This window comes from Poeciliopsis prolifica, unplaced genomic scaffold (assembly GCF_027474105.1).
Source record: "Poeciliopsis prolifica strain line A6 unplaced genomic scaffold, Auburn_PproV2 SCAFFOLD027, whole genome shotgun sequence".
Taxonomy (NCBI): Eukaryota; Metazoa; Chordata; class Actinopteri; order Cyprinodontiformes; family Poeciliidae; genus Poeciliopsis; species Poeciliopsis prolifica.
In genome coordinates this window covers 1,818,757-1,834,615 of record NW_026562402.1, presented here as the reverse complement: position 1 = coordinate 1,834,615, position 15,859 = coordinate 1,818,757, and the positions used below count along the sequence as shown (strand labels likewise).

Sequence of the window (15,859 nt, the reverse complement as noted above, 5' to 3'; positions counted from 1 at the left end):
TGGGAGATACATCACTGCAATGTTAAATGAAGGGCCATGACAACCACTTTAGAGTTGCAGACCAGGTGGTGGTCCAGATATTTAATAAAAAGATATTTCCTCTGCTTTAGAAGGCAGCCTACAAATGACCGTTGAATATTAGACTCAGATTGAGCCTGGCCAAAGATTTACTCTCATGAAACTGGCTGGTCAACATGGATTCTGTAGAAGTCATATGACCATCCAGGCTTTTTCAAGAGGGTGCTTTAAGATGTGGTAATAAACTTTATTTAAAAAGGAATAATATACAACTCCAATATAAATATCACAATTTGATGCACTCCTCCTCCAGATAATCGTATGAACTAATTTGCATCTGCAGTTTCTTGACAAGTGCAGACAGATGTAGGAGACCCGTGTCTGCTTTCTCAGTTCAAAGCAAAGCCCATTCCAGACTCTGCCATGCCTAACCCATTGTTTGATCGTGTTTGTGGGGTTCATAGAAAGGATCGTGAAGAGTTTGTTGGAGAGAAGGATAAATTGTTCTGGGAACCTTAAGGACCAAGGTTCTGGGGATCGGTTGGTGTCTACATGCTATATCCTTCAGCAAACACTTTGCTGTTCTTCTTAACCAGAAAAGGATGCACCGTCTTGGGATTAGGCTTTGTAAGAATGTTGGTGTTTTGTTCAGAAGTAATAGTGTGATCAAGAGAGATGGATAAGCAGATTCTTATATGATATATTGTTGTGCTTGAGACACTTTATGCCATCACAGAGAGAAACAGGACCGAAAACCAAAACCCTCTATGTGATGTCGACTTACAAAGTTATTCCATATACCCACAGACTTGTTTTATTTCAAGCATATTATTCAATTGTTCTCACAAAAAATGTGTATTGGAGATCAACTTACCCTCGAAACAGCAAAATCTGCAAAGACAGAGAAGGAAAAACTAGCTTACATACTGAAACACACAATGAGAAGGAATTGCACAGTTTTGCAAAAACATGAATACACTTACATAAGTATGTGTAAAGCATTTGGGTCATGCTCTTACTGGGGGGAAGACTGCTTTAATTTGAAACTATATTTGACCCTTTGTGTACATATGCTTTCACATGGAAATATTTTGTGAATAACCAACAATTAAATGAAATTACGAAGGTAAAATGATCCACTTTTTAATCTGTGTTTTTTCAAAGAAGCTTTTATATTGGTCTTTTAGTCCGTTGTGTGCCAATCTAATTTACTATGTTAGCTCAAATCCAGAACCCAACCCTATGGTATGAAATAACCCAAAACCACTACATTTTTGTTGGTCAGCATAAAATGTGTTTTAACTGAACTATCTCTAGAATGGTACAAATGGTGCACTATGTTTAAACTTTTATATTTGACAGCTGTTGCGGTTCTGACCAAATTCACCTAACAGATTTAATGAAACAAAAAAGGGAAATATTTGATTGTTTTACATGTTAATTGGACCAAAGAGTCACTAGCGACTCTGGAAAGTTACTGATGAAAACTGTGATCCTATCTCAATACAGCTGAAGGCTCAACATATACATTTTTAATTAATGTATATGTTTTAAAGTAAAACTGTGAAGGTAAAGAAAAAAAAAAAAGGTCTACGGGACAAACTTGTTACGGTTTCTGCATCAGGTCATATCATCATAATAAAATGTTTAAGTATTATCTTTGTACTGGGATACTGGGACCCTTGTGGCCCCCTCTAGGGCCATCCATGCCTGAAAGGTTAGGGTTAAGCAATCTGAACCTTTGACTAGTGGGCAGTTTGCTTTGGATTCACAGGAATGCAAAGCAAGTCATTTTTGAAAGTCGACAGATTTATTTCTGCTAAAATAGAATTATGGCTTCTTGGCTAAGCTTCAGTTATGTATTGATTGTAAATGGAGGACATTTTTGAGTTTCAGGAAAGAAATTTGTGAACAAACCATATGCAGTTGATACAGTGTTGGGATAGGTGGGCGTTTTATGTGTAAACCCATAGAAACCGTCAGCGAGGTTAATCAGATAAGAATAGAAAGACACGCCCACGCTCTGGAATATCTCAGTTACCATGGAAACCATCATGAAGATAGATCGTCAGAAAAACCGAGACATCTTATGTCACTATACTCTGACTCTTCCTCTCCCTCCTTCTCTCTCTCTCTCTCTCTTTTTTTCCTTTTACTGTTTTTCTTTCCTCTCACCAATTACTATGTCTCATGTCAAGGATTTTTTTTCAACCCATTCCGCCTCTCCCCCCCGTTTTGTTAAAAACGCTGATCTTTGTTTTGTGATGATGCACTTTGGGTTTTTGGAGTCAGATCAAACACAAAATCCTTATATAAGAAGACTTTTATTGTTCAAAAATAATATCTCCTGCCTGTGCCCTTCCACAGCGCTCTTCCTTTCCTCCTCTTCCCCTTTCTTCTTAGAGCATAGAACAATGTGATTGGCCTACCCTGATGCAATATCATGCAAACTGTCAGAAAGCTCCCAGAGGACTCTCCCTTCACTCTTAGATTCAGCACTGAGAGCAATTTGGCTGGAGATACAGAGGTCAGATTGAAGTGTATTCATTCTGTACTAAGCAAATCTCACTCATGGTAATAGTAATGGGCTCAGTTTAGGATCAAGAAATTAGAAAAGTTGGAAAATTTTACCTTTTCAGGCTACTTTTAAATAAAGAATCTTTTTTTTTTCTTCCTTTTTTACCTAAAATGCTAGGGGTGCAAATTTAAAAGCACCTCATGACACTGTAAGTTAGTTATCTTTAAACCGTCAATTGCAAGTACGGTATATTGATTTAGGTAATGTTTAAAACCAGCCTGAAGGAGAGGAGTTAAAAGTTTTAAATGGATCTTGGTCTCATTGGATTTATCAAGATAGATATCAATGTAGTTAAGCAGGGAGAATATTTTCTATGAGCTTTATACACTGACTGTATATTTTTTAAATAATACATATATTATTATTATACCTTCATATCACCAATGTGCTGACACTGTGTGGTTTGTCTTTCCCCAGAATCCCTATGACTCTCATTTCTCACATTTTCAAAAAGTTGGTTGATCCCAAAATTGCACCCAAAAAATAGATTTTAAACTCTCTTTCAATGACGATCATATAAATGTCCAATTTTGCATTTTCATTAATTTCTCAATTTTCAAACTATATAAATATAATTTTAACAGTTACACTTTTGATGAAACCAACCTCTGGGCTTACTGAATTTGTCCACGTAAATATAATGTCTGTCTTCTTCCCCATAAGAAATAAGGTTGTATGATCTGCAAACACAACTAACGTCAGCACGTTTATATACATTTACTCTACATTTATCACTGATGTACCTAATGAAGTGTCCGGGACCGAAAACTGAGCCTTGTGAGACACAACAAGTAAAGCTTCAGATTCTGACTGACCAATCGCTACAAATTGTTGTTTAATACAAAGATCATTTTTTAACTGGTTTGTTTCTTTTCCACTCGTATCTTTCAAGTTTTGTAGCATCATCTTATGCTCAGTAGTATCAAAGCCTGTTTCCAGGATATAATATCCCCACTGGATATGTTTTACATTTTTAATTTAATTCTACTTATATTTTCCACACTCTATGTCACTGCCACAGGTGTTGATCTAAAGCTTTACTGACTCTCTTTTCCAACATATTTGTATTTTTCAATAAGATTATCAATCTTTGCCACTGACAGATTTTCAATATGTGGAAAATACTGAGTAAACAAACAGGGAGTTTAGGGTCCAAACTCAATTTTACTTTAGAGTAATGCATAGATTTGATATAAAAGTGTTGTGAATGTTCAACCATTGCAAAGACCACGTTGGGCTTCCTGCACAAATTCAATTTTAACTCCCCATTTTTCATCGACTTGAATATCTTTGCAGAAGATGTTTGTTGTGTGCAAGTCGTGGATAGAGACAAGCTAAAATCAACCACCTCAAAAACTATGAAAATTAAAAGACTGAAAGATTGACAGCATAGAAAAGTTACATTATGTTTCAACATATAATTCGACAGAAATACGGCATGAATGAGCTGAACATAAATTCTCTTTGCATATTCTATTTCTGGTGAGACATGAAATAAACCGAAATACCTTGAAAACCACAAATATATTTCAACAAATTGTGGTCAAATAAATCATTTAATCACCTTTTCTGAAAGAATGTAAAGGATTCTTGAAGATACATTTTTGCTTTTAGCCATATATTTCTTGGTTTACATTAAAAAAAAGTCAGAATAGTAAATAGCATTGAAGATATTTCTATACTCTTAATAGAAAGATTCTTACCATACTTTCTTCTGTCTGACAACAACTTTGTCTCTTTCTTCTTTCTTTCTCATCTTTGGGGAAATTTATTTCTGTCTCTTTTTTCTTTCTTTCATTTGTTTTGTTCTTTTTTCTTTTCTTTTGTGCTTTGTTTCTTTTTCTTTGCTATGTTGTTTATTTCTTTTTTTCCCCATTTACTTTCTTTTATTCTGTCTTTGCCCATTTTTGTTTTTACTTCCTTTTTCCTCTCTTTTATTTTGTCATTGTTTCTTTGCTGGATCACAGAAATCTTTCACGGATGTTATTTCTTTCGCCACTCATTTATATCAGCAAACAACCACACACAGTGTTTCATTAATGCCAGTGCTGACCTCAACTTGCTGATAAAATACAAAGACTGTTAAGGAAAACTGATTCTCATGTTTGAGTCGACCTTTACCCACCTTTGTTGTCTGTCTGCAGATCATCCAGATAGAAGTCTGTCTGCCGGTTTCCCAGGACGAAGGCCAGGAAGGAGAGGATGAGGGCGTCCAGGATGCCCATGATGGCCAGCATGTAGGCCCAGCGTACTGAGCAGTCACCCAGAGAGTATTTCCCTGAATGCTCCCCACACATATCCCGGATCACTTCTGCATCCCAGCCGTCGGGGAAGATCATGCAACCCAGCACCAGGCACACTCCTGAGCGGGGAAAAGGGAGAGAACATATCCTACATTAACTTGGGAGCAAGGATTACAATTGTGCACAAATCTTTGTCTATTTTCTGCTACTGTTGAAAAAGCACAATTTCACAATTGTGATGTTTCCATTAAACAAGATCTCAAATTAAAATCAGACGTTAAGCTTGATCATGCAATAAGTCATTAAAAGTCGATGGATACAAAAAACTACATGAAATATATTCATTATTCAGACATGTCACTAGCGTTCATCATCTACTGTCCATCAGAGAAAGCGCCGGCGTCTTTTCAGACTTTGGAGTGACAAGTCCCTTATTCTTAGGAGTAGCTATGTGTTTTGGGGAAATTGTAGTTACTAATTTTACAGAAGTGCTATACATTTAACACATTGGAACGTTAAATGAACTGTGTGATGCTGTCAGAGCTCTGGTGGAGCCCGCAAAAACAAAGAAAAGCCACCATGCTATTACTACTTCCTGTTGTCTTCTTCAGTGTTTTTGCTAGTGGTAACATCTGGTCATTGATAATCTGAATTGTGCGATACAAAGAAAACAACACCACCTCATTCTATTGCAATTTTTCTTTAATCAAAAATTATTATTTTTTTTCAAATTGGCATGCTTCGATTAAGCAAATTTATTTTTGTAATTTCAATTTGCACAATTATATGGTTGATGGAAATGCAGCTTCTGCTTCAAGAGTGTGTATTGTTAAATGTACAGTCCTTTTCAATTCTTGTAATAGCCCAACTGCAGCAAATGGGGCATTTGCTAATGCTCCACACTTTGGAGCATTAGCTTGCAAGACACTATTAACACATATTTCCGAACGGATACCCGTAATAACCATTAGCTAGCAGGAGCCAGCATACAGGTAAGCAGGACAAAGAGAAAGAATGATGCAGGAAGGCTTACGGCGTGAAAAACAGAGAAATAGATCACATGCAGAATCAAAGTGTTGACAGCACACACTGTAAAGCCCTTCAGGGAAATGAATGTATGCATTCTCAACGCTACAACAGAGAGGGCAATCCATACTTTGCACCTGCTCATTCATCAAAGTGTGCATCACCAAGGGAGCTGATTTAGCCTTATTCTGTCCTCACCAAATCTGTTTAACTAGCAGTCATCACTGTGTGCCTTAGAGGGACTGTAAGTTAAACAGTGGGCACACAGAGAGAGGGGACATGCATAGTAGATATTCCTTTCAGAAGAGTGAAGTGTTTTCCACCTGCAGTACCTTTTGTGATACACAAAAAAAGTCACTCAAATTTTGCCAAGTCAGAGGTTTAGTGCTTCCCTTCCATTTAACGGGCGATGTGTGGAGCTCAGCTGTTTCAAATATATTCTTCCTGTAGTTTTAGCAATTGCAGTGCAGGAAGTGAACAAAAACATTGTTTACATCACAGGAAATTTTATCAAACTGACATGTTGCACACGTCACAGGTGAACTGTCGCGATTGGGTAAAATTCCAAACCGCAACAGAGTCCACATCTTCAAAAAGGAATCCTTTCTCAATCGCTGAGAGTTCAGACACTCCAGATGAAGCACAGCATAGAACAAGAAGCTGTTTTTTACCACACTAATTCATGTTATTATTATTTTAACCCCCTGCCACACATTGTAGAACCTTAATTTGTGAGAATGTCCTTTATTGATGGAACATGTGAAATTTGAAGGACAGTATTATAGGTTTGTTGATTGGTGGTGCCTAGCACCAAAACAAATTGTTCAGTGCTGTCCAACCTAGCTTAACTTGGTGATGAAGTCACTCCGAGCCCAGCGCTGTGGTTTCCGAGAAAATTTAAATGCACCACAAGGTCACCCAGAGACCCAATTTGTTGAACAGAACTTTCTTCCAATATCTTATAGTTTAGCAACATCAGAGGTAGCGATGTTAGTAGTCCTCCAGACAACACCCTCCACACTACCTCCACTCATCATCCCCAACCTGACGTTTCTAGGAACCATCTAATCTCAGGACCTCAGACGGTCTCCTCAAACATAGACAGTGTTCAGAAGAAGGTCTGGACTTCCTGTGACAACTTGGGGAGCACAATCAGCAGCTCCTGTGCTGCTGTGACCAGCACAGGAGCTGCGACCTGCTGTGCTGTTTGTTGGACTGAAAACAAAATGTGCTTTGTTTGACCATCAATGTGTGGTTTGGCTCATCCTGAAACAGGACAGGAAAAAACTGTAATCAGCAGCCAGATCTGCAGAGAGGATCACTGGGGCTGATCTGTCCTCTATTCAAAACCAGGGTCAAGAAAAGGAGAGATAACATCTCTGCAGAGCCCACACATTCTGGACACAAACATTGTGAAAGTCCAAAAGACACAGTTTCACAATTTCAGTGTTTGCATTAAATAAGAAATGCAATTAAAATCATGTGACTAGTCTTATTGTTAACAAACATGCCACGCCATCATCCTCCTGCCATTACCCTGTTGCTTTTGTGTTTTACACCAGGAATAAAAAACGATTGTTGATCATCTGACTTGAGTAATGCAAAAAAAAGTGTTTCCTTTGCAGTTATGCAAAATACAGATGTTAGCGTGTTTCTGCTCACCAAATTAGTTTTGGAAATTCCAATTTTCACAATTATGTGGGAAATAAAAATGCAGATAACAGTAGTCTTGGAATAGGTAAAGCTTCTCATACGGTTCAGACATCAACTTAAAATTTGTGAACTACTCTTAGCAGTGCAGTCTATGAAATGAAACCAAGCCAGTTAAACCAGCTCTTATTTTTGATCAGAAGAGATTGTAGGTTTTCACCTACAATCTCTTCATATGTCAGAAGCTTCTTGATGTCTACAGAAAGCAGGTGGTTGAAATGCCGTTTCCTGAGGGACATTGATTCAGATATTTGTTCTATTATGAGAGCATCTTCAAACCTCTCAGTATGTCCTATAGGTGGGAATTCTGGCTATAAAAGTGAAGTTGATTAATCATACGCCTCTACTATCTAATATTGGTGATTCCCACTGAACCTGTTTTTTTTTTAACATACTGGCAAGCCATAATGAGAAAATGGTGGGCGGTGAACTCATGGCAACAGATGAAGGAGGATATGAGATTAGTCACCACCTCTCTGTGTAAACATACAAACACAAGGAGTCCTATTTTAGGCTGGGATGTACACCGTTTCAAACTGCGCCTGCCGCTCTGACAATATGATTATAATGAGAGAATATAACGACGATAATACAGTAAGTAATGAGAGAGAGGGAGAGCAAAGGAAGCCGCTATCATGGGAAATCATCGCGTTATTAGCTCCTTTTTATGACCTTTATGCGGGATATTAGCCATGATGAGTGAAGATAAAATCATTAGCGTGGTAATGAGCATCAGGTAACATGTTTTATGGATTTTTGATGGATGTACCTCCTCCTGGCATCAAGCTCATCCAAAGTTTTTATTGTTCCAGAACTACACACACACATACACACACACGCAGGCACGCACAAAAAGGGAGTTGGTGGTTTAAATGTTTCAGCCTGATGGCAACTCATTTACTGGTTATTTCCCATTGTGGTAGCAGTTATTTATGGGGTTCAATTAGTCCAAGCTGTAGAAGCTGCAATTACACGTGTTCATGAGCGCAAATTACGCTGAGAGAGCGGGGAGATATCTGTTGCATTCAGGGTCTCTGTCTGCACTAATACTCAAATCTAAAGTAATTACAGTCTCATTACAGTATGTGAAAACTGCAACGCTCAGAACGTTCACACTGACAATTGTAACTACACCATCACCAGACAATATTCACACATCTATTTTTTTTTCATTTTATTACATTACAGACTCATTCTAAAATGGATTTAAGTGTTGTTCTTCTGCAAAGATCTAAACACAGAACATATTACAGCAAAAACTGATTTGAAATGGAAATATGATGTGTTTTCCAGGCACATAGAGACATTTTATAGAACAACTTAAGTGCTATACCTTAAGTTGATTTATAAAATGCTTTATATCAAGTTAGATTTAAAATAAATTTGACTTTGTAATTCAATGCCTTGAAATTGGGACTCTGTCTCTTTAAAATCTCCTGCTCTTTCTGACACTCCATCTTCAGGAAGTCATCAAAGCATTGCTCCTCTATTAACCCTTTAACAATATTTTTACCAGCATTTTGCTAAGAAGTATGTCCTATAATGAGCTCAGCAGATGCGTAGTTCCATCAGCTATTTGCTAATTGCTGCAGGCTAGTCTGAAGGAGCTGGGTGGGGCAGTCACAGGGGAGGGATGCTCTGTGAGATGGAAGCTTGACAACTGCAGGTCTGAGGAAGAGCTTCATCTCGAAGGCAGGGCTCGGTCAACCAAGGCATTTTGCACAGCTGAATGGTTGCCATGGATATTAAAGGATTTCTCAAACATGCATGAAGGAATCAAAGCAACAACCCGGGCATGTTTTTGATGAGGCAGAAATCATCATGATGTAAAGCTCAAAAAAGTAGATTTTACATCTTACAGCACCTTTAGAAAGACTTGCATTTTAATTTTAATTTTTTTTTATTATTATTACCAAAAGGTTGTTAATCCAGTGTCTTCATGGTTTTAAAATGTTGCTGAAGCATTTTTGCACAGTCTAATGACACAACTATGTTTTGTAAATTCCTCTCAAGTTTTATCAGCCTCTGGAGAAAACTCACAAATTCCTTTTTTACCTTGGCTGAATTCTTTATGTCAGTATCAGGTCAGAAGATGAATTGTCAACTTAGTTTGAGCTCCAATGCACTTCATACCTCTGCGTTTAGCTGCTGTCAACTTATTCACTAGTAAAGTTCACAGTAAAGAGGGTGTTAGAGAGATCACGATTACGCCCTGTTTATATCCAGACATGACTTTTGGATTTCAGGCCACAATGTTCTATTTTGTCATGATCAGAACAGAGGATTTAGTTTCCGTTGGCCTGCTCTCTATTTGGCGACTCTACAAAAAAGACCTGATATGTTGCTCTCCTGTCTCTACTAGGAAACAATAATGCTCAGCCTCAGTGGGCATGTTTACATCAATGTATGGCATTAGAAAATGTAGACTTAAACAGAAAAATTGATCAAAAAAGATTTTTTTTTTGTTTACAAAATTCAAGTAAGAATGAGTGACATCAAATTTTAGCGGTAATCGGATTTCATTTTTGCCTTTGCTAAAGCCCAATGTCATTTCTCCTATTAGTGATAGCATTGCATTTTTGTTTTGGTTGTTTTTACCCAGAATGCTTTGCTTTTTTGGTCCTCATCAGAGTCCAATTATCTATTTGTGCCTCCCCAAACGAACCAGACTTTTGAGACAAAACGAACTGCCGTTTGGTTAAGCTGGACCAGACCGGGCTGGTGTGAACACATCCTTACTGTAAAAGTGATGTGCTGTGCATTGATGACAGTACTGCAAAATGAGAGTCATCACTTTAAACTGGTTTCACTTTTAGAAATACTTTAGCATTTGGGTTGCATAAAGCAAGTCTAAATAATAACATTGGGTCATTGCTGTTATATTTGAGATGAGCCACAGTGCTCAAATTTATAACTCTGTCTATAGTATGATGGGGTTATAAAATCTTGCTTGTTTGGTTGTGGGAACGGCCACCTGATACGATCTCTCCTGTGCTTTCTGTCTTATTTCTCCACCTCAAAATATTCAAGTGGGCACCACATGGATAAAAATAACCTCCACTTTCCCTCAACCCAAGAAAAAAAAAGAAAACCTTTGAAGCTGGAAGGGGGTTTCCCCCTCCTCCTGCTACTAAAGATTCTGCGTCCTGAACTTGGAGGAAGGAACTTCAAAGGCCGCAAGCAGAGGGACTGAACACAAAAGGTGGATTGAAAAGCAGCGACGAAGAAGAGCTGAAGAATAAAAGAGCCAGAAGGAAACACGTGTGTATTTAGAGAATTTAGCTCCGTTATGACTTCTTCCTTTCTCATTCTTTCTAGTTGATTTTCTGAACAAAAAAAAAAAGAAAACAGTCGGAAACATAGGCTTGACGTCCCGCTAATCTAAATGACTGAATTAATTTATTTATAACTTCTCCGTGATATTTATAGACTGGTTACATAAAAGTTTTTGCCAGACTGTTTCATCTAAATGTCTTCACACATTTTTTTTTTCTTAAAACAAAACGTCACAAATATTATGTAACGCTTCTAAAAATACAGCGAGTGTCCTGTGTGTGTGAGTGTGAGCGTGAAGGAGGCTTCACACTACTTCTTCTGAGCATCTTGACTCTGTGTTCGCTGTGACGCCATCTAAGGCGGCCTTTTTTTTGGTCCGGGCCGGGCCAGCTTCAGCCTACATTACTGTTATTCCTAACATGTTCACTGTGTCAGACGAGACGAGAAGAAATGACTTGCAATGACTGTCACAGAAAAGAACTTAAACAGGAAATGCCATTAAAAAGAAGCTTGAAAGAATAAAAAAAAAATACTTTTAAATTTTGCAGATTTTTAAAAGATAAAGGTAATTTTGTGTAGAAGGTGATATTTTTTTAAAAACGACCCGTTATGTGCCTTTTAACAGGTTAGGATAGGTCTATGGCCTATACAAAACCTGCTCATTAAACTGTTGTTTTTTTTTACAATAAGAGCTTAGTCTGATCAGTTCTGCCTGTTATGAGTCCATACTGAATGAACTGTTGTCGGACCACAATCGAAATAAATTAGTACTGGCCACGCCCCCAACTCACTGGTGATAAGTTCAATGTCTTCTAGTAACACATTTTTTGCAAACAACATATATGTTTATGTCAAACTGGATCTCTAGGATGCAGGTAGATATTTTGGAGATGTCAACCTATTCTTACTTATATTCTAAGTAAGAATATATCTTACTTAGATATATTCATGTACATTACATATACATGAAAAAAAAAGTTGTAAAACTGTCAAAAATGCTTCACGCTAATTTCCTTCATTTTGTTTTGTCCTACTTTAAAAGCTTCTAGTTGAGTTCGAAGTCCAACACAGATCTCTGGAGTACAGAGGTGTGAACACAAGTGCATTAAGAGATGGCCATAAAGTCGTAAAGCTGATCTCCTCTTTCTATGTGCCTCTGTGTCTGGACCTCGGCTCATCCAGCTAATGGACGCCCTGCTTGCTAATATGTTGAGCCTTTAGAGTGTTTGTGTGTATTGTGATGATGGAGGGAAGGAGGAAGATTCTTTTGAGACTGTAGATTGCTGACGGCGCTCTTTGCAAGATGCTTTGCTGCCAGGGTTCACCGGCTCACTTGGCACTGATCTCTGCCTCTTTTGATACGTCGTTACAGCTTTTCTCTCCTTCTTGCTCCAAGTGTAAATGTGTTGTGTGGTTTTGAAATTTTGATATTTATTAAATAAATGTTGATGACTGTCCAGAGATAACGATGAAGTCTTAATGTGTGGAATGATAAAGGAAAGATAAAGGTAAACAAATGGAATATTGGTTTTCCACTTTCCTCCCTCATGTCTCTTTCCTCAAATGAATAAGAAGGAAGTTGCATCCAGGGGACAAATTTTCTGAGGAAAATTTGTCCCTCAGAAAAATCACCTGCCACCCATTGACTGACAGGTGAGAATTTTATTCATTTTCAATAAAATGACTAAATTCATTCTGAAAAAAGTCCAAGTCCAAACTTCCAGCTCTGAGAGCTGAAAGTTTAGTTAAATCAATGCTGCAGCAGTGGTCAGGCAGACCACACAATGCTGGACAGCGGTCCATGGTGGTTTGAATCCTCTACTTTCTGTTTATTACATCCATGTGTAACATCTTCATCTGAAAAAAATGTTTTTTGTGACGCTTCTGCTAGTGGTAGCACGATGTTGGATTCGCTCTGCCACATTAGTTCTAATTTGTTCTTTTTGTGCACTTTAATTCATGATATTTTCGTTTGAGGTATTGTTTTAATACAGTCTGTTCAAAATCCTTCTTCAGAATATCAACACCAAAACTTTCTTCTTTTATTTAAAAATAGAAATCACGGATAAGTTTGGGATTATGAGATATTAAAAAGAATTTATAAACTGTGATAGAGCAAGGATGAGGAACTGTAAAATAAATGATTTCTGTTTTGTCTCATATTTCTCTTTTTGTCTCTCATGTGGTCCACAGACACACATATTCAGACTAAGTAACAATGAAGAGAGGGGTCAAAGGAATCCATTATTTAGCTGTGGGGATATTTTTAGAAGCACCCTAGTGACTTTGGAATTATTTATTAACTGCCTAATAATTAAAACATGTACGTTTGCTTGAGAAAAGCAGACAGAAATCTCAGAGAGAGCAGGAGGCGGGGATGTCCCCCGGGGAAACTCTTCCCTCTGCATCGCTCTGCATTTCTGCCCAACCACTGCTGCAGCATTGATTTAACAGGAGCTGCTGGGGAGCGAGAGAGAAACACACATCTGTCTGGCAAAATTAGAACGCTTGTGTGCAGTTTAACACTTTATATAGAGGAAAAGTTTCAGGAGTCCTCATTAATAATTGAATCTTGACCTCGTCAAGTGTACGTTTTTGTCCTAATTCACGTAAAATCCCATTTATGGGCCAACTGATGTGAACAGACGTCTGAATGCACCTACTTATTAAGGGGTATATGATGTCTGCATGCATGGAAGATATTTCCCTTTGTTCCACCCATTCCTATGTATGACCCATCTGGTTTTTACCATCTATACAATGCACTAAAACACTAAGAATTTCTGTTTTAAAGTGCATTTACACCAGCACTGTTCAGCTTGTTTTCATCAAACTCCAATCTCTTTGCCTAGAAAGTCTGACTGATTTTGGGGAGGTGTGAATGCACAATAACATGAAAAAAAAACAACAACAACAAAAAAACAAACGGAAGTCCGATTTGCTTAAAGGTCTTGGTTCAGTTTAAGTGAGCTCTTCTGCAACTCATATGTATATGTGAACGCCAAGTGGACTGGAAAAAGACAGTAATGCTGGGCATTCTGGGTAAATGCATGCAAAACAAACTCACAAGTCTGGCACTGGAGGGAGGAATGGTTTGTGTTTTTCTTTTTTTCTTTTTTTTACCAGCCACAAAATCTCACAACCACTAAAATCTGATGCCACTCCATTTTTGTTGACATTTTGCGAGTAAGGACGTTGCACTCCGTGTCTTTTTAGGAGGTTTTAGTGTCGCTTCCTTCGGCAGCTCTTGAAGGAAGCGACATTAAAGCGCTTGTTTCCCTCCACAGGGAAGGAGGGAAACAGGAATGGAAGAAACTGACAGTTTTCCTGGAACATTAGAATTTTTTATCTACCATTAGCAAAGCTGCAACACATTAATATCCTGCAAAGACTCTCCTCCTTGCTCTGATTGGTTGTTTCTGAGCGGATGACATTAATATGGAAGGCAGTGGGACCACAGGGGGAGGCAACAGATTAACTCATATTCTCCTGTCAGGATATAGTGACTGCTTTGACAAATATGTGAAAACAGCATTTTTATAAATGTTTATAAAAGTTATGTATTGCCTGTTTAATTATGATGCCAAAGTTGTTGTTTTTTTATGTTAACTAAGATGTTTAGATTATTTGCAACCATGGATAGACATTACAGTTTGTAAAGATAAACATAAGTGAACAGCTTGCATATGAAATATTACTCACCTCCTTTTGTGGCTTTTGCCATTCATACTCACATTCATCTGATGTGTTTAAAACTGAAATTAAGAATACACTTTAAGATAAATGAATGTTGAGATTATACCAAAAATTTTAATTAGAAGGCAAGATAATCTCCACACCTCATGTGAATAGTGTTGCAATTCCTCCACTGAAGCCTCTAATCAATAAGTAATCAATAACTTACATTATTTTGGCATGTTGATGAGCTTTCTGGACACTTTCTGGGAAAAACTTATGTTTTGTAAAATACATTAATTTCAATATGGCTGAAATACCACCTCTCCCAGCTCAAAAACGTTTCATTAAAGAAACTTTTTTGTGTTTTCAAAATTGCCATGTTTTCATTGAGCTTGGAAGAGGCTACTTACATTATTTTGGCATTTTGATGAACTTTCTGGACACTTTGGATCAGCAGGCTTGCAACAGTCACCAACTTTAAACAGCTGAGTTTAACAGTCAACCATAAAACTGCTCAGTTTCTTCAGTCATTTCACACCATTGTAAACCTGTTTTCTGATGATCTCTTAGCAGCAAGAGATAGATCATAAACTGTTTATTAAGAATGGGAAAAGACACCAAGACGTGATTTTAATGCCATTGCTTGCCCCCTCCACTCCAAAACACAGCGTTCTGTCAAAAGTGACACACACATTCCACAAAGAAACAGAACTTCATATTTCACTTAAAAACACATTTCTTATCATTTAGACTCACGTAAACCTCTCTCTGAGATTCACCAATGGCCTTACAGGAAGCAGTAGCTGTGTTTATGTTACAAATTTGCACAAATCTTTGTGTATGTTCTGCCAAAATGTAAAAAACAACACAATTTCACAATTGGGGTGTTTCCATTAAATGTGAAATGACATTAAAATGTGAATAAGCTTGATCATGCGGAAAGACATTAAAAATCATGGCAGCAAAATAAAAAAATAAACAGTTGCACAATATATATTCATAATTCAGCCAAGGCGCCAGCATTCATCAACTACCGTCCATCAGAGGACATATTGGTTTTTTATTCAGGCTTTGGATCGACAGACCCTTTTTACTTGGAAGAGGCTACGTATGTGGCATTTTGGGAAAACTGTATTCATCAATTTTACAGAGGAGTTATGAATTCAACACAATGGAATGACACAACCTTTTATGAGCTGTGAGATACTGTGAGAGCTCAGGTTGAGCATGCCACATATTGTCCCAAAAGAAAAAAGAAAACATTATCCTCCTACGATTTTGTGTCGTCTTTTTAGACATTTTTGAAAGTAGTAACATCTGGCAGTTCACC

General features: G+C 37.6%; 1 protein-coding gene across 1 annotated transcript in view; it reads right to left on the bottom strand.

The window, feature by feature from the left end:
* The window catches only part of lhfpl4a (LHFPL tetraspan subfamily member 4a), a 33,343-nt gene that overhangs the window by 7,725 nt on the left and 9,759 nt on the right, over positions 1-15,859 (bottom strand). Inside the window, exons 2-3 of the mRNA XM_055048458.1 lie at positions 4,722-4,958; positions 893-909 (exon numbers count right to left, since the gene is read on the bottom strand). Of these exons, the coding sequence (XP_054904433.1) occupies positions 893-909; positions 4,722-4,958 (254 nt within the window). The remainder of the gene's footprint in view (positions 1-892; positions 910-4,721; positions 4,959-15,859) is intronic.